At 32.1% G+C, this 26,525-nt stretch overlaps 1 protein-coding gene across 1 annotated transcript in view; it reads right to left on the bottom strand.

The window, feature by feature from the left end:
* The window catches only part of LOC149478494 (cell adhesion molecule Dscam2-like), a 107,070-nt gene extending 80,768 nt beyond the window's left edge, over positions 1–26,302 (bottom strand). The window contains exons 1-2 of the mRNA XM_089709265.1: positions 26,163–26,302; positions 11,259–11,319 (exon numbers count right to left, since the gene is read on the bottom strand). Coding sequence (XP_089565391.1) covers positions 11,259–11,304 — 46 coding nt within the window. The 5' untranslated portion in view covers positions 11,305–11,319; positions 26,163–26,302. The remainder of the gene's footprint in view (positions 1–11,258; positions 11,320–26,162) is intronic.
* Between the last annotated feature and the right edge of the window lie 223 nt (positions 26,303–26,525).

Genomic DNA, 26,525 nt, shown 5'->3' with positions numbered 1-26,525 from the left:
TCCTAATGAGCGATAAAAATATTTTCTATTATCTTCTTATTAAAATGTATTTTATGTATAAAGTTTGAATGAATTATAATGAATTTAATTAGAATAAAATATTTAAGCACTTGACGATCAAAATATTATTATATTAAAATTTAAAATTATTATTATATAAAAAAATTAGTTTAAAATTATATTTTATTTTCAGTAAATTGACATATTGAATTTAATTTAATGTAATGTTGTATTTTCCTGTTATTGAAGGTGCAGTAGACCATATTGTATTTAATTGTAATCTATGTTAAATAGTATAGACTGTATCCTTTGTTGGAAAATCATATAAATAAATAAATAAATAAGATCCCAGGGCCGCCAGACATCACCTATTTTCTGACGAATGAAATGTGAACGATTGGGTAGTGTTAGTATGTGCTACCAAGATACGCCTACCCGCTAGCTTGTTCAATGGGCCAATTTCCAGATATCAGGTGATCAAAATTCATAAAAACAGTACCTACTTCACATATTAATATTTGTGTGATGAACATAGATATTTGCTCTGTGTCTGGGTGTTGATTATCTATATAATTATTTATTTAAAATTATATATGTATGTTTATCAGCCATCTGGTATAACACAAGTGAAAGCTTAGTATGGGATCAGATCGTGTGTGAAAATTGTCTTGACATATTTATTTATTGCACGCCTCATAAGCGAAGCGTTGAGGTGGGTACTACTGTCACTTCGCGCAAAACATCTGATTTTTCGAACTTAAAATGTCTTTGTGTATCATACATTGCACTTGTAAGATAATACATACACACACATATTAAGAAAAAACACTATTTTTAACGTTCATGATATTTTTGATGTCATTTTTGTTATAGTTACTAGTTAAAAAACAGTTTAAAAAAGTTCTGTCTTGGACGTCCGTGTGTCTGTATGTGCGGATCCTTTTTCTTGTTAACACGATAGCGACCGAAATACCACAGTATTACCATTATTTCCTACAGTAGTGCGACGAATGTACTTGTGCAGAGAAACGGAGGGGAACTGGCGGGGGTCGGGCGACGCGGGCCGCGTAAAGCAAACACGCTTAGTTTGCTTTACCTAGCGCGAAAGGATGACGCAGTCGTATTTTTTGTGTAATAATTTTATTATAAGTACATAGGTACTTACATATTCTATTATGGCGCGCACAAACTGTTCGGTTTACGGATGTAAATCTACATTGAAATCCCAGAAGGAAACAATATTTCAGTAAGATTGTATTAATTGTATCTGTTGAATTAAAATCAAAGCTATGTATATATGTTGTCCTCATTATTTTCTAATCAGATTGTACATCCCAATGCGAATGCATTACTTAGTTAAATGTTATAATATACAATTAAGAACATCCAAAAATAAAGTGTCCACGTAAATAATATTTAGCAGTGCAATATCTGTAATTATATATTTATGAACAAATAATTACATCAGATTTAATAATCGCAATTATTTTGAATGTACATATGAATAAATGATTTCATCATAATATTAATAATCACAATTGTTTTATTTCCCATTTGTTGCAACCCTAGCGTATTTTCGTGTGGCAGCGTAAGTACCTACGCTGGCGGCGGCATCGCGCGACATCAAAGGCGATTCCTTACTGTAGGAAATAATGGTAATACTGTGGAAATACTTTACTAATCGAGTCTTTTTTTTTCTCTTACGCTTGAGTATGCTCAGGAATAGAACCCTTTCATTTTTCAGGGTCTGATTCGATGTGGTTTAATTGTTATTAAATAAACAAAAATAATAATTAATAAATATTTATTAAAAAAAAATTATGAGGCGTGCACTTTTGGATTTTCCAAATTATTTATATTTTCTCATGGCTGAATTCACATGTTTTAGAATAAATATATTATCATAAAGATAAAATATTTTTTGTAGTGAATAAATCCATAACTCGAATCACGCTATTTTTAAAGAGTTGGAAAAAAACGGTATAGAAAATTTCAGAGATACGTTAAAACCTGTTATACTAAAAGTTCCAAATACAATACATAGGGGTTCCAAGTACCCTCAAATATTGAAACGTAACTCTAGAGCAAACCCTCATTATGCATGTTCACTTGCACTCTACGTGTCTTATCAGCATCTTAAATAACTTGAAAATAATTGACGATGACGATGTTCCTGTTTTTTGTATGGAATAAATGTATTGGTTTTTCGTTTTTACCTTTGTGTGCGAAATTGCTGTTTTTGTATTTTGCTTTTGACTTCTGATTATAAGCCATGCTAATGTTATAAATGTAAATCTTATATATAAAATTCTCTTGTCACAATGTTAGTCTGCATACTCCTCCGAAACGGGTGGACCGATTCTCATGAAATTTTCTGTGCCTATCGGGTAAGTCTGAGAATAGGCCAACATCTATTTTTCATATGTAGGTACCACGGGCGAAGCCGGGGCGGACCGCTAGTTTCTATATATATTTCTCCGTTACGCTTTTGTAGTAGGTACTGTTTGAACTACCTCGATTTCAAATGAAAATTTAAATAGAAAAAAAGACGTGTGGCACTCGGGGACTGCCGCGGTAAAGCTATTGCATGCTATGCCTTCAAGCCACACCTCCGAGCCCGTCGGAGTGGGGAGCGTGAGGTTTTTTCGTTACGGAATTTCTGGATTCGGTCCCCGCGCTCAAGGCCCGCGATAGAAGCTATGCAATAGCTTAATAGTTAAAGATCGAGAGTCAAACTTGATTTTATTCAATAGTCATTAATTATTAAGTGGTATTAATACCTATAAACGATAAACGGTTGTTTTATTCAATTTGCTATATCGTATTAGAATAGGTTATATATTTTGATGTATTTTCTCGTGATATCATCCACTGGTGAAACCGCGAGGCACAACTAGTTTCACTATAATTCACGATACATATTATTAATGGTCTTAATACCGATTCGAAGTTATTTAGTTTCTCCCATAAATTCCGGATAAACTGATTTTAATGGGACGTTGAAAGTTTGATTTAATTATTATAAATATGTAGTTTCCTTGATTTGGTTTAATTTTAAGAAATACATACTAACTTTCACATTTAGAGACATATAAAAATATGGCCTATAATACCTACTCACCCATATCTTTCAACCGATGAAAATATTTTTAATTTAAAACCAATAGTTCCAAAGAATAAAATCATTTATTTGAAACACGTGTGTGAAATCAAGGAAAACATCCCTTCCCTACTAATATTATAAATGCGAATTACTCTGTCTGCCTGTCTATTACGCTTTCCCGCTTAAACCTCTAATCGATTTTGATGAAATTTGGCACAGACAATCTTTAGACCCTGAGAAAGAACATGGGCTACCTTTTATTGCGAAATATGTACCACGGGTGAAGCCGGGGCGGACCGCGTTCTATAATTGACCAAGTAATTAATTTTGATAAATCATTGCAATATCTAAATATATTTAACTACTTAGCTGTACGTGATCAGACTAAAATTAATTAAAGACGTACTAAACTTGACTACAAAATGCCTTATACAATTTAAATTCGCGAAATAAAAGCCTTAATTTTGCTTCATACAATTTACTTCATTAGTTCTGGGCTAATTTATTCAGCCACTAATATTGTTCTCACAGCGCCTCACTAATTTTGGCCTTTTTAATTCGTATTTATATAACTTGGATGAATGATTTTTTTTATGTTTATATATTTATGCCCTTTAGTATGCGCTTTTACGGTATTTACATTAAGGATAGATAGCATTAAATATCATTAATACGAAAATTTTATTGTATACTAGCTTACCGCCCGCGGCTTCGCCCGCTTTGTCTTAAACTTAATAAATTATATACTAAAACCTTCCTCTTGAATCACTCTATCTATTTAAAAAAACCGCATCAAAATCCGTTGCGTAGTTTTAAAGATTTAAGCATACAAAGAAAGGGACTTGGGGACAGAGAAAGCGACTTTGTTTTATACTATGTAGCTGTTAAATCTTCATTATAAAAATTAAATTCAAAACATCCAAATTATTATAAATCGAAATCCTATAATCTGTTTGTTCGTCTGTCCGTTTGTAATTAACTCAAAAACTAGGATTTTCATTTTCGTTCAATAATGCTGTGCTGTGTAATAAATCAGTGCTGTGCTGTTGAAGGCACAGCTTAATACTGAGTTGGTCCCCTTTTTGCTAAAGGTCTGCCACACTTTTGTCTTTTTCTCTGTTTTGTATTTCTTATTCTTTTTATTATATCTGTTGTTGGCTTTTGGCAAAATAAATTATTCTTTCTTTCTTTCTTCTTTCTTTCTAATGGTCAGCTCTCTCTCAAAGGTTCTACTACATAATTTATCAAATTTTAAACAACGCGAGCGAAGCCAACAACTAGCATACAAGTGTTAATAAACCAAAAAACCTTACAAGATTCCGAACTTAAAGAATAAAATTTCCACGATTCTTGCTTGAGAGGCAGTATGAGCACAATGAGGGCCTAACGAACCTCCTAACTAACCCATTCAGAGCGTATGTGCAGCCTAAATATACCTTTTATGTTGAAATGTTTCGTATTTTATTATATGGATAATTCGTTTCAATGAAGAAGTGCTTGTTATAGCTTATTATGTTACAAATGTGTAGTAATTTCTATTCAAAAATAAAATATATGAATAAAATGTTATGTCTAAAAAAATGTCACTGCTTTATAAACGATGTTAACACAAATATCTTTTGAATTTATTCGTTTAGAATTATCTCTTTGTATATCTTTGTTTGTTTAGAATAACCTTTATATGGCTGAGCTAATTGTTATACAACTTTCACTGGATGATAGAGGAGTTTGTAAAGTATACCTAGGTACTAATTTAATGTGACCGAAGTCGCCAGAATAACTTTAAGTATAAACTAATTGTAATACAACTTTCACTAGATGATAGAGGAGTTTGTAAAACATCAATTTTTAATACTTATTAAATTTGAACGAAGTCACCAGAATAATCTAAGCTCATTAATCCAACACGCATTAAGGTAACTTTAAAACCTGCATTTCTTAACTAACAACTTAATTTAAAAGATTTTCCACCATCGTTCTGAAATTAGGTCGCACGTACGATGTGAACTTTCCAAAGTGTCGTTTAGTAATAATCACATGTTTGTAAATTATTGCTTTAAATGTTCTTGAAATGGTGAAAATATCAACAGATATTATGTGTGGTTATTTTGTTTCACTGTTAAATCTCTCGTTTAACATCCAATTTCTTTAAACGATGGCCTTGTGAAAATCTATCTTATTATCCAACTGAATTGCCGTGATCCATGACACCATGATCTATTACACAACCGTTTCTTTGCATTCGAGAATGATCTGTAAAATCATCTGGTTATAACTACTTTTTCTCACTTTCTTTCCTTAAAACATTATAAACTACGAATACAGCTGTTTCTTCCACAAAAGCAGTAAACAACTTGCGCAGATAGCTCGCTAATACGTTTAGACGTGAATCATAATGCAATATAGACGCGATCAAAGCCTCATATCTCAGTAATTGAGTTTGTAACTCACAGCGTCCACTCTAGTGAGTTTGAATTTTTTATATGAATTTCTAGGTATATTAAATGCAGTGTAAATAAGCAATTGTGACTTCACTGTCAAAAGAACTTATATAAAAAAGACTAATGATTTTTCTAGAAATAGATTACAGTTTTACAATAGACCTTATTTAAAATGTGTAGAATATTTACTGGAAACTTAGAAATGGTAAAAAAATTAGAAGTATCGTTTTTGCATTGTATAATGAATATTATCTTACTTCTCATAGTATTCTTAATAATTTGTCTATAATTACCTTCTCTAGCTGAACATAAACAATATTATCTTATACTAGCTGTTCCCCGCGGTTTCACCCGCATTGCTCCGCTCCTTTTGGTCTTAGCGTGATGATATTTAGCCTATAGCCTTCCTCGATAAATGGGCTATCTAACACGGAAAGAATTTTTCAAATCGGACCAGTAGTTCCCGAGATTAGCGCTTTCAAACAAACAAACAAACAAACTCTTCAGCTTTATAATATTAAGTATAGATGGAACTTAGAAATGTTAAAAAAATTAGAAGTATCGTTTTTGCATTGTATAATGAATATTATCTTACTTCTCATAGTATTCTTAATAATTTGTCTATAATAATAACCTTCTGTAGCTGAACATACACAAATATCTTACATTTATTTAAATACTGCGGTATAGACTATAGTATAATTATTAGAGCTTGTAGAGGTCGTGTAGAGTTAGACGCTTGGCTCTACATTATATCTGACTAGCGGTCCGCCCCGGCTTCGCCCGTGGTACATATTTCGCAATAAAAGGTAGCCTATGTTCTTTCTCAGGGTTTAAAGATTGTCTGTGCCAAATTTCATCAAAATCGGTTGGGAGGTTTATGCGTGAAAACCATACATACATAATTACAAACTTTTCCTCTTTATAATATTAGTATAGATAACTTTTTACTACAAGAGAGTCTTGGCAACATGAAAATATTTTATTGGGATACATACCTAATATATGTACAGAGACAAAAACACAACCGACTTTAGTCTTGTTTCAACATCAACATTTTATTTCTTATATCATCTATTCATCAATAATATCTCAGAAGAGCCATTTCTCATCGCAACAAGTTCATAATTCTCTAACTTACATTATTAGGAACTTAGTAAGTGAATTTCCATTTAGCTTCGAGCGAGCGCTGGATCAAATTCGGAGCTAAACCGGTTTCATGTAAGTTGCATCTATTCGAATTGAAAGGTCCCTAATTGATATTATAATTGAGGGATTATTTATATTTATCTACATATAAATAATAATTATAGTATCTACACTTATAATACGTTAATTTAATCTTAGTACATATATACACTAACGACTGTAAATGTAAGTATATCTGTCTATCTGTGGCCGCGTTTCCATCTGCAAGAAAACTTCCGCAAGAAATGTCCGACAGTCTGTCTGACAGCAGCTTGCAAGTCTAACGCCGCGTTTCCACCTTTTTTTTTTTATAGTGGGGAAATCTTCCAAAGATACCCATGGCCCCCGGGGAAGGAGCCGTGGGTTATGTCGGATTCTTACCGACTAAAACCCCACTGTGTTCCGTCGAGCCGCTTTAATGATGAGGCCGCGGGTATTTGTTAGAATTCTTCCTGCAAGTACGTTATCATTGCTAAACAATTGCAACAATTTGGCTCTAAGGAATTAAAATAGTTTCACTTGTGAATTTTTCTAGTTTTAAATAAGAGGTTTCCATTTTTTACGTGTTTGTAAGAAATAAACTCAACAAAATGTATTCACCAGAAAAGCTACGTTAATCTGAAATGACACAGATTTCTTTTGCTGTAAAATTCACTTATTTATTTATTTATTTATGACACTTCATTGTACATGTAAGAGAAACTTACAATACCTTATGTAAAAAACTAGACATCAGGGTGACACTGCATTATTCTACCTGCATGTGATACATTCTAGAATACACAAGAGAGACCACCTACAAATTAATATATGGATTAATTAATTAACATATTATATAATCAAGCTGCAATAATACCGCAGGAGTATTGGCAGCTGTCAAATGTTAATAAAGGATATTGAGGTCATGTTATAACTAGCTTTGCACCCCGACTTTACATGTGGTACACTGTAGATGATAGGTACTAACACTACAGTCTGAAGATCATCACATTATTAAATCAATAGTTTTCGATTCTATACACGACTAACATTCATTTTTGTATTTATAAATCGAATTAAATTATCGTCGAGAATTTTTTAAAGAATTGACAAATTAAAGCCACTTGTCTAGGGGGGCTGGTGCGTTTTGAACCCGCGACTATCGCCATCGGGGCGTAAAAAATTCTTATTTGTAAAGCATTTGAATGCTATAATTCATTTATTTGTATTTGTTATTAATCAGCCCGAGTAGAATTCATTTTTACAATGTTAACTTTGTAAATTCAACATCAACATTAACTAGGTCTAAAATTACAAATATAAAGTATTACAATGTGAGAAAAACTAACATCATTCACGTTAAACAATTCCACATTTCATTCTCGGTTGACTACATAAAACTGCACACCTCAATAAAGTTTCAGAACGAAACAACATTAAAAACTTGCTATTGTAATGAAAAACTCGCGAACGCGTGTTTATTTTTTACTGCAGAAAGGATAAGTTGAGATGAGAATATTATGTGGCGGGTTCCGTATAAGGATTTAATTTATTTGATATATGTGGAAATATTTTATAGACATAGTGTATTGATAGCTATCATAAGAGTATGATGATAGTTTATCTCTACATAATTTTCTTACGGTTCACTGATATTCTAGCGCAAGTTTCTGTTTCAACAGTTATACATTTCCAATATTATGATATTCAATTGAAATCTACTTTTATAACAGACTTACAGCCCAGGCGATAGAATTGCTTATTTTCTTAGGAATGTGTATCTACGGTTAAATTATTTGTGACATCGAAAGTAGTAAGAATTCACCATTTATGAAATATTAAATTCTTTAAAAATAATGCAATGCATATAATTATATACAATAATCAATATTTTGTAAAAACAAGCGTACTTACTATTAAATATTCGCTTTTTATACTACTAGGATTACAATATTATTAATATAAGTTAAAACTGAGCTACACAAGATAAAACTACGTTACAAATAAAAGGAACCCTAAAACGCGTTCATTTCCCTTTCAAGTATCTAGAATGAACAAAAGCGGTATCCACAAAACATGTTCACATAATCGAGCGGTTATTCATTCATTCACATTATTCACTGGTTCAGTAACTGTGCTTTGTTTGAAGTAATGAACTATGGTTTACGGTTAATGATTGTAATGATGTATTGTATAGCTCTGTCCTGCGATAACTCTGGTTGGACTATGATATATTTGTTTATGGTATATGTTAATTGCATTCTATCACTACGTAGTATAAAAAATATACCAGCCGAATTGATAACCTTTTTGAAGTCGGTTAAAAAAACTGTTGCTCTTCTTTCCTGGTGTATGCTTAAAATATTTAAAACTACGCAACGGATTTTAAAGCAGTTTATTTTAATAGATATAGTGATTCAAGAGGAAGGTCTTAATATATATTTTGATAAGTTTTCAACAACATGGGAGAAGCCGCGGGCGGAAAGCTAGTATTCATATAATAATTTGTTTCATTCATCTCAAATTAAATAATGAGTAGGCAACATCTATTGCAGTCAATTTTTTTAACGGAACAACTAGCAAGTCACCGAAAATCTAATACATAAGTTATTAGCCCATAATTATATTACTACCCTCGACCTCGACATTTTACTAGTAAAACATGAAACCCTTCATCCACGATTCTAAAACGAATCCTTAAACGCAAGACGTTTCCATAAAATATTATATTAACATCTCAAGAATCCTTAGCAAGGATTTCTTTCAAACTATTATACGAATTATAGTAATGGAATATAAAAATAAACAGCAACGAAATAGCTGGGAATGAAAGGAAAACCAACAAAACACCGCCTTGCGACTGCTTGGAAAAATAAATCCTTAGAGATATCTGAGAAATTTTAATTAATACGCTACGGTAGTCCCATAATACTCTCGCGACACGGTTTGTGGGGATTTCTAAGACGCTTTTGCATATAATATTCATATAATTTTCTATGGACTTTTCCTTGGTTTCAAAATTTCAAGTATTTTTAATGCACGGACTTTTTCCTTGAACTAACCTAGATGTTGATACAAATGTACTAGCTATGTCCCGCGGTTTTACTCGTATTGCTCCGATCCTAATGTTCTTAGCATGATGATATTGTATAGATTTTATATAGCCTTCCTCGATAAATTGACTATCAATCAGTGAAAACATTTTCAAATCGGACTCGTAGTTCTTGAGGTTAGCGCGTTCAAGCAAACAAACAAACTCTTCGTATAGATATTTTATGGAGGTTTTATTTTCTAGGTTACTTGTACAGTTCAGCAAAGTGTACGTTTCAGTTATAAGTTTTAAGGGCATACTTTTACAATGAAACATTCTTGGTAGAAACTAGAACTAACGAAGTTAGAAAATATTCTGTCACATTTTTTATATTTTACGATTTTTATACAGGTTAAAAACTTTCAATGTGAAAGTGTGTTTGTTTATTCGTCTGTTTGTCTTTCTTTGACGTTGCAACGGAGCGATATTATAGTGTGATTTTTATTTCTGGAGATAATAAGAAGCCTAGAAAGAAATATTGAAATGAAATGAAATTGAATACAATAAAATTTGCTTTGACAAAGCGAGCAAACCGCAGACAAAAGTTAGTAATATAATAAATCAGATTGTTATTCCGATAAATGTGTGTAATTCGTGCAATTAATTTAATTTATGTTCAATATATTTCAATTTCCACTATGATTGCAATTTAATAAAAACCAATTCAAAGAATCACTATAAAACATATTTTTAAAACGTTCTACGAAATTCCCGTTTTAACACTTTAAAGTCGAGCTTATTATTTTTCAGCTACGCAATTCATATAGGTACGTAAAAAAAGCGAAAGATGTGTTTCTTTGTTTAATGAAGATTTTTAAAGGTTCTTTTATTTATGTTTTGAATTCCTTTCATATATGTTATTGTAGATTGAATACAAATGATTGAATAAGGGCACAAAAATAAATTAAACTATATACAATAAAATACACAGATTTTTACAAGTGATTGAATAAAGTCACAAAAAATATTACCTAAACTTCATTCAAAAAATACACTGAACTTATTTCGTCATCGATTTATAATTCATTTAGATAATTATTTTTGGTATGTATATATGCTTAGTGTAGGTATATGTTCAACTCATAAAACATGTGACCTCAAAAGAAAATAAGTTTATTTTCTAGTATTCCGGTATCACTACATAGTATAAAACAAAGTCGCTTTCTCTGTCCCTACTCCCTATGTCCCTATGCATGCTTAAATCTTTAAAACTACGCAACGGATTTTGATGCGGTTTGTTTTAATTGATAGAGTGATTCAAGAGGAAGGTTTTAGTATATAATTTATGCCGTTTTTGAAAAAGCGGGCGAAGCCGCGGGCGGAAAGCTAGTATGATTATAAATTGCAAATTACGTACGGATTTAATCAGAAAAACTATTTGCTGTTTTCTTTCGAAAACTATTTATAATTTTACATTATTTTATGTACATATAAAATAAAATGTTTCTAAACTTACCAGCGTATAGAATGGTCGAGAAAATTGCAAGCCAGCGGAGCCTCATCTTAGATTCTATGATCTGGAATGAGATTACATTATTTAATACAGCTTATACGTTGGATTAAATTTTCACTAGAGTAAATATTTATAGAGAAATATATTAAGAACACAGATGAATATTTTTGACAGAATATTTTTTTTAACGAAAAAATGACCGGCAGAAAATTAATGAACTTTTTTTAATATGCGTTACTTACTATCTTTTTATTTGAAAATGTATTTATATTGACACAACTTTAGACTCTAAACGTAACAATGGTATAGAAAAGACAAAAAAACAAATCAAATTTTGTAAACTTTTGTAAATTAATCCATAGAAATTCAATTCGCATAAGTATTCACAAACAGTAAAATATACCAATTTGATCCATATTTAAAACATTTACAAGTATTTTAACAAAACTTTTCCCACAAAATTTTATCAAGAAAACACGATAATGGCTAAAAATAGGCAAATGTAAAGAAATTCAAAAATTGTGAACAATTCTGCCGGTCTGAGGTCAATACCCTGTAATCGCCCTCGTTCTTAGTAAGGGTCACCATGCTTTTAAACTTGGCAGAAGTAATTGAATTTTACATTAATTTCTTCTAATGTTAAGTTTTATAGCAATATGCTAAATAAATTTAATCATGACTCGAGTGGTCGTGCTAACATGATAGGTATGCGATCGAATTCCGCCTCTTCTCTCTTTCTATTTAAAAAATATGAAAGTAAGTATAATATTTCAACTAATTTAATCAAATTTATCAATGCTAACTTGCAGTTAAACCCGAATTGAACAAGACATGTACCACAACAACTCGGTTTGAAAATAAATAAATAATATATAACGCATGTCACTGGGGAATCAGACTACTGCAGGCTTATAAAATTTTAAGAATTGGTTACATACTTTATGAATTTATTCATTACAGAAACAAAAAGCTTAGCGTAGGTTTTTACAACGATTAAAATGGGTTTTTAAATACATTTTAATTATTAAAATAAATAAGTAATTAAAATTACTAATATAACACTAGATAATATTATTTACTTGAGGTTTCTGCTTAAATATTTAACACATCGTATAAAAATTAAAAATGTTATTCATTAAGTACCGCATGATGAAAATTAACTCTTGTAGAGGCCAAGACTACGTTTGGTTCGCTGAACAAAGGCAGTCAAAGAAAAATATTTTAATGTTAAAATTTCAGAATAATGTTAAATTTGTAGAATTAAACTTTCATTAAATACGTATATAATAGAACATGTCACACTTTGATACGTATAGTTTTTTCGTTGTAATATAGGTTTATTAAAATTATTAATTTTAGCGTACAAACGACTATTACATACGACGTGACGACTAAAATCTTTTCACTTTAGTTTCGCCTTGTATTAAAACTTATAAACGGCACATATCTAACTGCACCAGCAAATTTCTAATCTGCATTCCTTCAAAAAGAGAGAAAGTCCCATTTTTTCCCATAATCATAGTCATCCTATTGTCAGCCAAAGACATTACAGCGCGTTATCAGTCGGAAAACTCTTGTAAATTTATTCATGAGCCGCTGATCGTATTCGGATACAGCCAGCGGTTTTATTATCGTGTTTACAGCCTGATCTGTTTATTTTTAGGGTGTCCACACGTTTTATACTTTCGGGATCGCTTTTTAAAGTCAAATCGGATACGTGTTTAGTACCTTTTTTAAGTGGGAATAGACAATTTTCATGTACTTTTATGGGTGCTTAATTTGCCTGATTTTTTTACTGTAACATGTATTATGTTATGTAGTAGAACAGCAATTTAGTATCTACTATTTCATAAAGAAAATAGAGATAAATGAAACTGAAGGGAATGCATATACCCCATAGCTTAAAAACGTTCGTCATGTTCGCCCGTGGTACATATTTCGCAATAAACGGTAGCCTATGTTCTTTCTCAGGGCCTAAAGATTGTCTGTGCCAAATTTCATCAAAATCGGTCCAGTAGTTTATGCGTGAAAACCATACATACATACATACATAATTACAAACCTTTCCTCTTTATAATATTAGTATAGTGTTAGGGGGAGTTTTGGGGTAAAAGATAAGATATGAGATTGGGATAAAGAGATATATTTATTTTTAACTGTAATGGGATGAGATGGTGAAGCTCCGCCCGGTACGGAGTCCGAATGCGAACTGAACTGTGTGTTAAAACTTAAAATAATAATTAATACAATATAATAAAATATGCACCATCGACGCATTGCATTCCGGGAACATGTACCTATTGTCTGTACGATTAGGTAATCGTACATATAGATAGTATAGATATCAAACTATGACACGCAATACATAGTTCTTTTTATTTTAGTGCTACCCTCTAACATTTAGTATTCAAACGCTTTTATCATTCATAACGGCAAATTGATTACAGCAGCTAAAAAATTGAATTTAAAAATTAAAGCCAGTGTCGGCGGATGACATATTTAGGTCACAATCGCAACATGTTCGCTTTTACGTGGGAAATTCCGGACATATTGGAATTTAATTGTGACGATTGTATGACAATTATCTTGTGGGTCAAGTGTAGGTTTGGCTCGAACGTTGAAAATGTTTAAAACTGCTGTTCAAAATCGGTAAGGCTTCGAAATAATAATGCGGCCATTTCCATCGATTTTTTGAATGTTTTGTAGTGGAAAGTTAAACATAAGGAATTGATTGACCAGTGATTATTAAAAAAACATGTTATTTTATTTTATTTATTTATTTATTTAAGTCGCATTCTCTGTCCCTATTTCCCTATGTCCCTATGTCCCTATGTCCCTTGGTACGCTTAAATCTTTGAAACTACGCAACGGATTTTGATGCGGTTTTTTTTAATAGATAGAGTGATTCAAGAGGAAGGTTTATATGTATAATAACATCCATTAAATAGTGGAGAAGTACTGTTATTTTTGAGGTTTCTAATGTGATGTCGTAAATAATTAAATTTTTTCCGCTTACATTGCAAACGCAGGCTGAACCCTACGAGTTTTATCAAAATAATGTAAAGTATTGTACACATTGAAAAGGTCTACAGAAAAGTCCGCGATGGCATATGTCTATCTATTATGGATAACCCACAATAACTTTTTTTTGTCATTTACTTTTTACGACAAATAATGGCTAATTTTCGAAGCGATTTTAACCACTACAGCATTAATCCTTAACCAATTAAATACCTTGAATACATTGTTCATTTAATATAGATCTATATGGTCCTTTACACCGTATGTTTTAAGTGAATATTTTCGAAGATATTACAGATTTAAAAATTGCGGGACGTACCGTTTGCGGCGGTACCGGCCGGCCGGGCCGCTATGTTTTTATATACAACGTTAAAAGTTTTTCTGTAGTGTATTTAGTATCAGCATTGCACCCGTGCGAAGCCGGGGCGGGTCGCTAGTTAGGTATATTTTAAAGATTTTTTTTTTAAAATTGGATTCAGCTTTATAATATTAGTATAGGTAAATCTCATTTATTTAATTTACTTTACCACAACATTAAAATTGTATTTACTACCACATAAGATTACCTACACTACAAGAGGCGAGTATATTACGTAAACAAACACACACAATTCAACATTCCATATACCTAACCTTGATTCGAATACTCTAGAAGATTACAAAGTTTTGTTTTCCACACAATAAAATATCGACAATGTATATCGTATTGGGTATTTACGGTAATGGAAAACTCATTTTTATTTCAAAGTTTATCGAGAAAGCTGACATGATATATTGTGTACGAAATTTCCAAGAATGATATTGAAATTTATTAATACAAGTAATGCCTGTGGCGTTTCTTGTCGAATTTATGTTATATTCAGCTAGTAAACTGTGCCCCGCGGTTTTACCTGCATTGCTCTATTGTGATGACATAATATAACCTTCCTTGATAAGAATGTGCTATCTAACCTGAAAGGAAAATCGGACCCGTAGCTCCCGATATTAGTGAGTTCTACCAAACAAACAAACAGACAAACTATTCAGCTTTACAATACCTATTAGTATTGATTTAAACTTTCTACTATTTTTATATTCAGTGCAGTCCCTGCTAATTTTATTTTCAAAATAAATTTCCATTCAGTTCTATTTTTCTTCATACTGAAATTCATTTTAATTATTTTCAACGTGTAGGTGTGAAAACGTAAACAGAGCTTTTGTTTCTTATTCAAAGGTTGATTATTAGCTTTGTTAACTTCGTTTCTTTTTACTATCTTACTTTTAGCCGACTGGGCAAGAGGGTTATCTTTTTCGAGTGTATGTTTTTACTTTTTATACATTTTATTTCTTTGGCACCCCCTATAGCCCAAGCCACTGGAACGATTTTGATGTATTGACCGATTTTGTGGTATTGTATTCACCAGAATATAATAATGTGGTCGTGACATAGGCTACTTAAGTTATCAGTCGGGTCTTTTGTTTTTATTTCATTTCAATATAATTCTATTATTTTACAAAATTTTGCAAAAACATGGTTTTTTTTATTCAACAAGGATAAATAACTGCTGATTGCCTAATATCAAGCTAATTTCTTCATCCATTAATAGAATAATACACGACAAAAATAGATAAAAACATAATTTCTAAACGCTAAATTCTAAATCGACCTACCATATTTACTTCCCAAAGCAGTACTATAATGAAAACGCAATTTGCTAGTCCTGTAATAATTAATGCGTTGCGGGAATGGCCTGTATTCTTAGTTCTTACTAATTAGCTATCTTGTTTCTGCTTGTTACATTAACGCGGTCGGACATCTAATTATAATGAGGGTTTGATTTATTGCAAATTTTAACTTTATGGTCTACTGTTTAAAGCGCAATTTGCTTTATAGTTGGATAGAAGAAAGAGGTAAGCAATTCCTTTTTAAGAGTTTTTTAAAACTACCTACACTGGAATATAAAACTTACTAGATACTGAAATGAATGAATGAAAAATACTTTGTTATCACTACATAGTATAAAACAAAGTCGCTTTCTCTGTCCCTGTCCCTATATCCCTATGTATGCTTAAATCTTTAAAACTACGCAACGGATTTTGATACGGTTTTTTTTAATAAAACGAGTGATTCAAGAGGAAGGTTTTAGTATATAATTTATTAGTTTTTAGACAAAGCAGGCGAAGCCGCGGGCGGTAAGCATCATAAATTGAATGAAACGAGGTAACAGAAACAATAGATGCCTTAAAATGTACAGAGGGCGGTCTTTTCGTTAAAAGCGATCTCTCCCAGACAACAGAAACATTAACAAGTTAAATAATTTATTAATAACACTTAATTACGTCAAAAAAGCATCTTAGCTTGTAACCTAGACCACGTTTTCGCTTTTTCATAAAGATAAACAACTTAAATAGCTCCTCGAAATTTAACAAACATTTTCCGTTAAAAATTCTCCCCGTCGCGTATTAAATAACAATTCCCCGCTCATAAATATGAAGAAAACATCTTTATCAAGTACAAAAGTTTATAAAAACAAAAACTTATAGCCGTTCACACGTATAAAGCACTTAAGGCAGCCAATTTAACAAGACCCGTGGTTTATTCCTAACAAAGGGGAGTTAGTATGATTACTGGGCTATCAGGGGTCAGAATATACTGGTCAGATGGGATGCCCAAGGGAAATTATTGGTGCTAAGAGCGTATGCAACATGATTTATTGGCGCTTGTTTTAATATTGTGTCTTTATAGAATAAACCGATGGTATTCGTCGATAAATTTCGCTAATATTCTGTGTAGAAAATGTGCATGATATTGTACGCTTGTCGCTTATGTTATTTCGATGTTGCTGTTGGTTAAATATATTGATTTAACTTTTCATTGTTAACATGATTTATTTCATTCCCAGTCTATGAGAAATAGGCACCTTATGAAGGGTTGGCTTATCTAGGTACTACGTAATTTACCTACTTAAAATTTATTATGCTTATGCATTTTTAGGGTATATTAATTTCATAGCTGTAATTAATGGCATAGATTACTAAATAGCTACTACGTTATTAATGGGCACATTAACTGAAAATTCCAAATAGTATTCTTGTCTCAGTAATAGGTATACAACGTCATAACAAAAAAATGCAATCATCAAAACATACTATCCTATATCGTACATAATTTTACTCAAAATCTACACCAACTGAAGAATATCACATTTTACAAGATACGCTACACAGTACACTACAAGTGCAACATTAATAAATAATATACTACTAGCGGTCCGCCCCGGCTTCACCCGTGGTACCTACATGTTTAAACTATCCTATCTCTCAAGTTGGATCGAACTGCACATGGTGTGCGAATTTTACTATAATCGGTTAAGTGGTTTAGGAGTCCATTGAGGACAAACATTGTGACACGAGATTTATATATATTAAGATAATATACATACTATACAATAAGAATAAATGCGGAATCTTTCAAAAATGTCCAAGTACCCTTGTCACTTATTTGGACAGATATAAATATTACCAAAAGTTCACTCCTGTTCCGATAGCGTGTAATAAATGAGGTTTCCAAAAAAGATTATTTCCATTCTTTATTTTTATTGGATACTAGCACACTGCTCTGACTCTGAAAGGGAAAAAAATCATAGATTTTAACATGAACTGTCATCTTGAATTTTCTGAAAAGTTTGTTTATTTGAACGCGCTTATCTCAGGAACTGGACGGATTTGAAAAATTATTTCGGTGTTAGATAGCCCATTTATCGAGGAAGGCTATAGGCTATATAATATCATCACGCTAAGGGTAAAACCGCGGAGCTCAGCTAGTCGGTTAGTACCATATACTTCTGAGTTTACTTATTCAATAATCAAGCATCTGTGCCCGTCTTAGATCATTACTTAATGATCTAAGGTGCCCGTAGTTAAGAGAAAAGGTGGTTTAGTGTATAATGGCGGCCACATAGGTTTCGCTTCACCACAAAAGTCAAAATTAAAGTGTAAAATTCGTTTAAAAAATAAAAATACAACCGCTATGTGAAACGCGTTTACAATACACTTTCAAATATCATATTTTTTAAGCTATCGGTGCACGTTCTGTGATCAAATATTTGAACCGTATTTTTTAAAACTTATACAAAAGCAGACGAGTGTTGAACAGATTTTGCTTACCTATAGCAAAAGGTAAAATTTTAATATTATTTGTAGTGTGTTTGAATATTAAATGTTTTGAAACTTTTAAAATAATATAAAAAAGCTTAGATTTTAAACTATGTAATCGGTTCAGTAGTATTTGCGTGAAAGAGTAACAAACATACACACACACATCCATCCTCACAAACTTTCGCATTTATAATATTAATAGGATTAGTAGGATAGGATAGGATATCGATATCTTTAAATTTTCACTACTTTACCAATTCCTAAATAAATTTAACACAATAATATACGATCAGATAAAATTTACACCGTTATTGAATACAATTGCATAACCACAATACATTTATGAGAAACGCATTCAGGAAAATGTTTCATATAAATCATTTTCCTTGCCGTGGCTTCTGTTCGTTGATATTGTAATATTGTAATGAATTCAATTGTACACTGTTGTTCCTCTTTAAAGCATATTGTGTTAAAGGAATTATTGGAAAATGAATATTGTTGTTCTTTGTTTAAGGTCTAAATTAGTTTGACATGGCTAGTGTAAAGGTAAAGGTTTTAGTATTTACTAGCTTTCCGCCCGCGGCTTCGCCCGCGTTATCAGAGAAAAACCCGTTCCCGTAGGATTTCCGGGATAAAACCTATCCTATGTCCTTTCTCGGGTATCAAAATATATCTATACCAAATTTCATTCAAATTGGTTCAGTAGTTCAGGCGTGATTGAGTAACAGACAGACAGACAGAGTTACTTTCGCATTTATAATATTAGTATGGATTATACTCCAATGTTCGGACTTACAAGGGTGGAAAAAAATGTGATAAAAGTTGACGCCGGCTCTAAGTTACCGAAAAATGCAAAAATGGTTTCAATTAATATCTTACTTTTTTTAATCAAGTGTCCCACTCCAAGTAATAAACAATGCTAAATTTTTATGAAAGTGGACGCGGTGTATTAGATTAAATTCAATAGATAACTATTATTATCTAAATTCTAAATTCTAAATGAACGTCATACAAAATTGAGATGCAAGCCCAACGTACGTAGAGACAAGCATCATCAAATTCAAATTCAAATTATATTTATTTGCAAGAATGTACTTACAAATTATAGATGTTTTAATTACAATATTATGTGGCTAATAAATTCTACCCATCGATTGGGTGTGCAAAAATTAAAATAGAAATTTAATTAATCAAATTATTTAAATGTACACACAATCCAATTTTCACAATTACACGCACACACTACAATTTACATACTACGATTATATCTGTCATTTATCTTTTCAAGTTCTCTCTTTTATTATAATCACAAATTCCACCTAATAAGATAAATAATACCTCCAGTTAGCAGGGCTGAAATGTTCTGCAGTGTGCTTCTATTGTTCTGGAGTATGGGAAAAGAGCCAATAGCCAACATATGTATAGTTAAGAGTAGGTAATGAAAAATAGTATTCACTTCAGAGCGCTGTAAAACCTTAGTTATTGACGTAATGAAAAAATGTTGTTCATAAAAGTTGTTCCAAAAAACAAGTTGAAGTTGTTGTTCAAAAAAACATTCTACAAAAATGGTCTGATATCATTTCTTCGTAAAATTATAAAAAAAAGGTTTATTGAAAAATATAAACATCTCTAATTTCTGAACATTTTCGCTTATAGTTCTACGATAAAAAGTTGCAAGACCAAAGTTGTAGAGAATTTAATTTGCAACAAATAATGTTAACAAATTTTTTTTATCAAATAAATAGTTTAAGAGATATATCGTAAAAACTAGGGTTGTAACGGAGGCCTACTTAGCGGAGGCGGAGGCGGATGCGGAGGTGAAGAGGTTCGCCTCCGCGGATGCGGAGGTTAACGGAGGCGGAGGCGGAGGTGAAATTTGTTGGGAAAATTTATAATTATCGTCTACTTCTACAAAGTACTGCCAAATTTCACTAGTTTTCGGCTTCATCACGTTATTTAAATAACAATACCTAATAATTACGCACAAAATTACTTAAAACAATCACGGCTCAATTGCAACTACGCGGTACCGAACGCTTTGACAAGTTGATTCCTGTTATTCATTCACTCACACTCCCACCACCCGCTTGGCCGTGTTCAAACTCAAACTCAAACATTTATTTATTCAATTAGACTTCTTCCAGAAGCACTTTTGAATCGTCATTACATTCTTTAAATTTACCACCGATTCGGAAAGCAGTATCTATGGAGAAGAACCGGCAAGAAACTCCATAGTTGCTCTTTTAAAGTCATGTCCATATACAATATAATTTTACATTACATGTTACTTACATCTAACTACATAATATTATATATTATCATAATATGCCAAAGAACTGTCCTGTTATTCTTACGCGACAACCCTCCATGGATTTTCATCTTCCATATATTCCTTAATGCTGTAGTAGGCTCTCTTAACTAATACATTTTTTAAATAAGTTTTAAATTTAACACTACTAAACTCTTTAATACTATGAGGAATTCTATTGTAAAAACGTATACCTTGGCCCATAAATGAATTTTTAACTTTAGCTAACCTATAAAATGGCATTTCAATTTTATTTCTATTCCTTGTGCCATAACAGTGTCTATCTCCTACTTTTGTGTGTAAGTCCGCGTTTTTGTGTACATGTAAAACATTATTAAATATATACTGTGATGGTACAGTGAGGATACCAATATTCTTAAAGAGATCTCTTAGTGAGTCCCGAGCACGTAAATTATATATAGAGCGTATGGCTCTTTTCTGTAATATAAATATAGTTTCTATATCTGCAGCCCTGCCCCATAGTAGAATTCCATAGGACATAATGCTATGAAAGTAACTAAAATAAACCAATCTAGCCGTATCTTCATCGGTGAGATGCCTTATTCTTCGAACTGCATATGCAGCTGAGCTGAGCTTAGCAGCGGTGGTGGCAACATGGGTCCCCCATTGTAGCTTCTCATCTAGTGTCAAACCAAGAAAAACAGTAGACTCGACAGGGTATAATACCTCCCCGTTTAAAATGATATCCCTTTTGACCTTTTTTACATTTGGAAGGATAAACTCTACACAATTTGTTTTTTTTGCATTCAATAATAAATTATTAGCATTAAACCAATTAGATATGCGTAAAAGAGCAGAGTTTACTTCGTCAACATTTGTGTCATATCTATCCACATTAAATATTAATGAGGTATCATCTGCAAACAGTACTATTTCACACATATCCTGCAAATAATAAGGTAGGTCATTAATATACACTAAGAACAAAAACGGTCCTAAGATAGATCCCTGCGGAACACCAATGTTAATCGGCGCACCGCAAGATTTCTCTCCATTAACAACAACGGTCTGTACCCTGTTCTGAAGATATGAAGCTATGAGGTCCTGAGATAAACCTTTGATACCATAAAAATTTAGTTTCCGTAATAGAGTGGAATGTTCTACACAGTCGAAAGCCTTAGAAAGGTCGCAGAATATCCCCAAAGCATTCTTTGAATTTTCCCATGCTTTATATATATGTGACAAAAGAGCTATTCCAGCATCAGTGGTAGAGCGCCCCCTTGTAAAACCAAACTGTTTGGCGTGCAGTAAACCATTTGAAACAAAATGACTACATAATTGGTTTAAAATCAATTTCTCGAAGACTTTGCTCAAAGTTGGTAAAATAGAAATAGGCCTATAGTTATTACAGTCTTCTTGGTCACCGCTTTTGAATAAAGGAATAACTTTACTAAACTTTAATAAATCAGGGAATATACCACAGTCACAACATTGATTAAATATAAACGCTAAATGGTTGGCAATGTTTTCTATAATATTATTTACTAAATTCACAGACATTCCCCAGAGATCACATGTTTTTTTTAAGTTTAATGTTTTAAAAGTTTTAACAATTTCATCTGCAGTCACATGTCGCAATTCAAATAATACATTACACTCCGCAACATGGTCCCTCAAATAGGACTCCGCAAGCACTGATGATGAATTTAATTTTTTAGTAATACTAACAGGGACACTACGAAAGAAATCTTCAAAAGCAAGCGCAACATCAGCACTTTTGTCAATGACCCTGCCAGCATTTACAAGTTTTATGGTACTATTTGTCCGGCTTTTGCCCATTTCACCATTAATAATTGTCCAAACTGTTTTAACTTTGTTATCAGAGTTACGTATTTTATCTCTGACATATAGACACTTGGCAGTGAAACAAACTTTTTTAAAAGTTTTTGAATAATTTCTAACATAATTATGGAATGACAAGTCTTTGTTATATTGCTTCATGCCATATAACTCATATAGAATGTTCCTGCATCTGTGTATACTAGGTGTTGCCCATTGACTAAATGGTAAATCCTTGGTGATACTTAAAGATTTAACTTTAAATATTTCTTTAAACTCATTATGAACTAAATTAAAAAGATTTGTAAACATTTCACAAGGATTATTATAAAAGGATTGATCATTCAGGTTAGGCAGTTTATTATTAATATTATCTCTAAATTTATCAATGCCTTTTTTAGTTATAGGCCTAACATTAATTCTTTTAAACTTAGGTATGCAATCCCATTCCAAAACTACTTTCTGGCCACAGTGATCTGAAGTCAGTATATTGAGGATATTTTTTTCTAGACAGTTGCAATCACAGTATATATTATCAATACAAGTTGCAGAAGTAGGTGTAATTCGTGTGGGTTCATCAAAAACTTTATACAGATTAAATGAGTGAAACAAATTAACTATTCGTGTTGCCGTCTGTGTGTGTGAAAGTAAATCAATATTAAAATCACCACATACTATTACCTTCTTTTTACTCCTGCCTAAACGCTGTAATGTTTCTTCCATGACTGTCTCAAACATATTATAGTCACTGGAAGGAGGTCTGTATACGCAAACAATAATATAACGCTCAAGCTCAACACAGGACAGTTCAATGGTGCGTTCTACAGAAAGACTTACAATGTCAGTTCGTTCTTTGCATTTAACACTATTGTGTACAAAAATAAGAGAACCTCCATGAATAGCATGTGCCCTATAGTATATACTTTTTAATTTATAATTATCAATATTTAATAACAACTGACATTGTTTAAGCCAATGTTCTGTTACACAAAATATTTTTATACTATTATGATTTAAAAATAATTCTATTTCTAATAATTTGCTAGCCAAGCCTTGAATATTTTGATGTACAATGGAAAAAGGCTGCTTAGCTGTTGTCTTACATACTAGTTTAAATCTAGCTTAGGGCTAGTTTGTCTATCAACACTTAACCTAGGTTGGTGTATATAATTACTACTACATAAAATTATAGTAGATCGATGGTCTGCTACTGAACATGTATCAGACTGGTTAATAATTTTATATGCTATTAACATAGCAAGTTCTCTCTTATATCTAGATGGCAGATACACTGTATTCTTTGTCAAACAAAAAGATTTTGTACAAGAATTTATGTCAAAATATATAAATGCATCACTATGATGATTTGTTAAATTATATAATTTCCCGTTCCCGATGTTCCCGCGGCAGCGGCTTAAGCAATTAGCAAACTCTCGACCATTTCACTAGAAAACACGCAGCCGAGCGGCCGCGTCGCCTAGCGTCGCTCCTTGCGCGTTGTTTGTGATCGTAAATGAACTTCCGATATGACTCCGCATAAATTTTGCGGAGGCGGATGCGGAGGCGGAGGTTAAATTCTTTGCGGAAGTTCCGCAGTAACGGAGGCGGAGGCGGAGTTCCGTTACAACCCTAGTAAAAACCATATCAACCGCTATTTTCAAGATGGCGGTCGTGGTCAAGGGTGGCGACCCCACAAACTTGGTGATAGCTTCACACTGACCCCCTACTCATCAAAAAAATAAAATTGCGTCCTCTAAAAAATGCAACCCCAAATGTAACTTTTCAATGGACTACCCTTCAAATGTCCATAGTAATTAATTATCATAATTAAAAGCTACAGTACGTCAGAATTGTAAAGTGTAAACTCAATTCGTATAGGAGAAATGCGTCACCATTAAGCCTAACTGACACTTGTCACAGTGAAATGGGTATCAAATTATATAAATGGACGAGCGGTGTGAGTAGAATATTATAAATAAATTAATATAGTTTTGGTATTCAATATATGTCTATGCATTTAGTTTAAAATGCGTAGGTAATATACCTAATCAGAAATAAATTAGCAAGAACTTTGGCGTCGTCGTCGTAAAAAAGTTGACGTATAATTTTTCAACTCGTTTAAAAAACAATGAATTTATTAATATCATATTATTTAAACCATCATATTGCTACATTACAGAAAGCGTGGTCACAGATTAAACTTTCTAACGGATTTTAAAGGAAATCAAGGTGTAGCATTTCTTTATTTTGCTTGTGACAATCACACTTAAATATCTGAAACTAAGGTTTAACAACAGAATAAATCGCGGTTTAAATCCGTTTAAAATCCGTCCGCTTTCCTTTCCTTTCCTTTATTTCCTTCCTAAATGTACCTACAACTATCGCGTAACATCAATACAAAACATACTACTTATCTACTTCATGTCTTGACGGTAATCCGAAAAGTTGTTTTGTAAAACTACCCCCAGTTTTATTCGTTAATGTAGAAAATAAACTAAATAGTACTATTTATAAGTACTTATATATACCTAAGTCAAATGTGGTTCTATATCAAATATAATAGTGTACTAGGTGTGTTGTATATATTTAATAACTCATATTATATAGTTGTATCAGTATAATAACTAGTGTAGGTATTATTTTATGTATTGGTTCATAGTTCATAGCGAAAGCGCATATTCAGGTTGATTGTTGCATGTCAAACTCAATTATATTATTATTTACACAAGCAATCTAACATTGCTATTGTACAGTTAGTTCTGTTCATTCTATAATATCTAAAACACTATATACCTATATATATCTAGTTAGTAAGTGGTACCCATTATTAATGCGAAAGTTTTTGAGGATAGTCATGTTACCTACATGACTATCCTCACAAACTTTCGTTATGTTATATATGTTATACTTAGTAGTTATGTTTGTTACTCTTTCACGAAAAAAAAAATGTTGTGTGGTTTTATGAAAACGGTAAAAGTGAAACTGTTCGAACGGTTCCGAACACTGCTTTGTGTAGACTGTAGCGCATGTCGCGTGACGGTCGGCTGCATACACGCGACATGCGCTACACAGACCAAAAAGTTTGAGACGATGTAATAAAAGTTTCACTTTAAAAACGAATGAACGTTATTTGGATTAAACTTAAGTACCTAGGTAAAAGGATAAACTAAAGTAATATAGGTTAGATCAGAATAACAAATAAGATATAAAAAGTACCTGATTATGCACGCGGGTTCGTCCGTGGGTTATTTACGCAACTCTTGAATATCTTGAATAATATTTAAAAAAAAAGATATTTAGTTAGGAACATTTAGTACCTATACAGTATACATTTATCATTTAAACTCATTTATTTTAGAATCAAAATTATCACAAATTATGTGGGCACATCGCACGTAAAATAATGTCGTAAACAAAATCAATATATAATTTTTGCTTTGTTTAAGAAAAAAACAGAGAAAAAATTTAATTTTTCGATTGGTTAATTAACTTCTAGGCATAACGATTACTAGCTACCTGATTTTTGAATTTTTTTTTATCTACATTATTCCCAAGTGACATGAGCTATAATTTTTTTAACCAAATTTTATTCTAGTTATCATATTAATATAACCTTATTGATAAACAAAATACAAACCAACCTCAACTGCACTAAACACGCACAAATATCCCAAAATCCATCATGCTATCACCTTTGAAATGCAGATAAAACAAAACACGTTCGTTCACTTTTCCCGCCTACGTTTCAAGCGATGGACACAACCACCCCCTACAACGGTCGGCGCGTTACTGACAAAAGCGGGAATCGAGAATCGGGATTCGGGATTCGTCAATTCGAATTTCAAAACTGAAATCGCGGAGTCGACATTTTAGAATGAATTTGTTCGAATGTTGAATGCGCTTTGATATAGATTATAAACGTAGCATGAAGCATCTTACGCCACAGATAAGTAGGTAAATACTTACGCGCTTTGTCACAGATTAACTACACTGATGACTGAATC

The sequence above is a fragment of the Colias philodice genome, chromosome 22 (assembly GCF_061535455.1).
Source record: "Colias philodice isolate Cphi_HAF_F1 chromosome 22, ilColPhil1 Martin Lab GWU primary, whole genome shotgun sequence".
Lineage (NCBI taxonomy): Eukaryota > Metazoa > Arthropoda > Insecta > Lepidoptera > Pieridae > Colias > Colias philodice.
The sequence above is the reverse complement of the archived record's forward strand: the minus strand, read 5'-3'. Positions and strand labels throughout refer to the sequence as shown.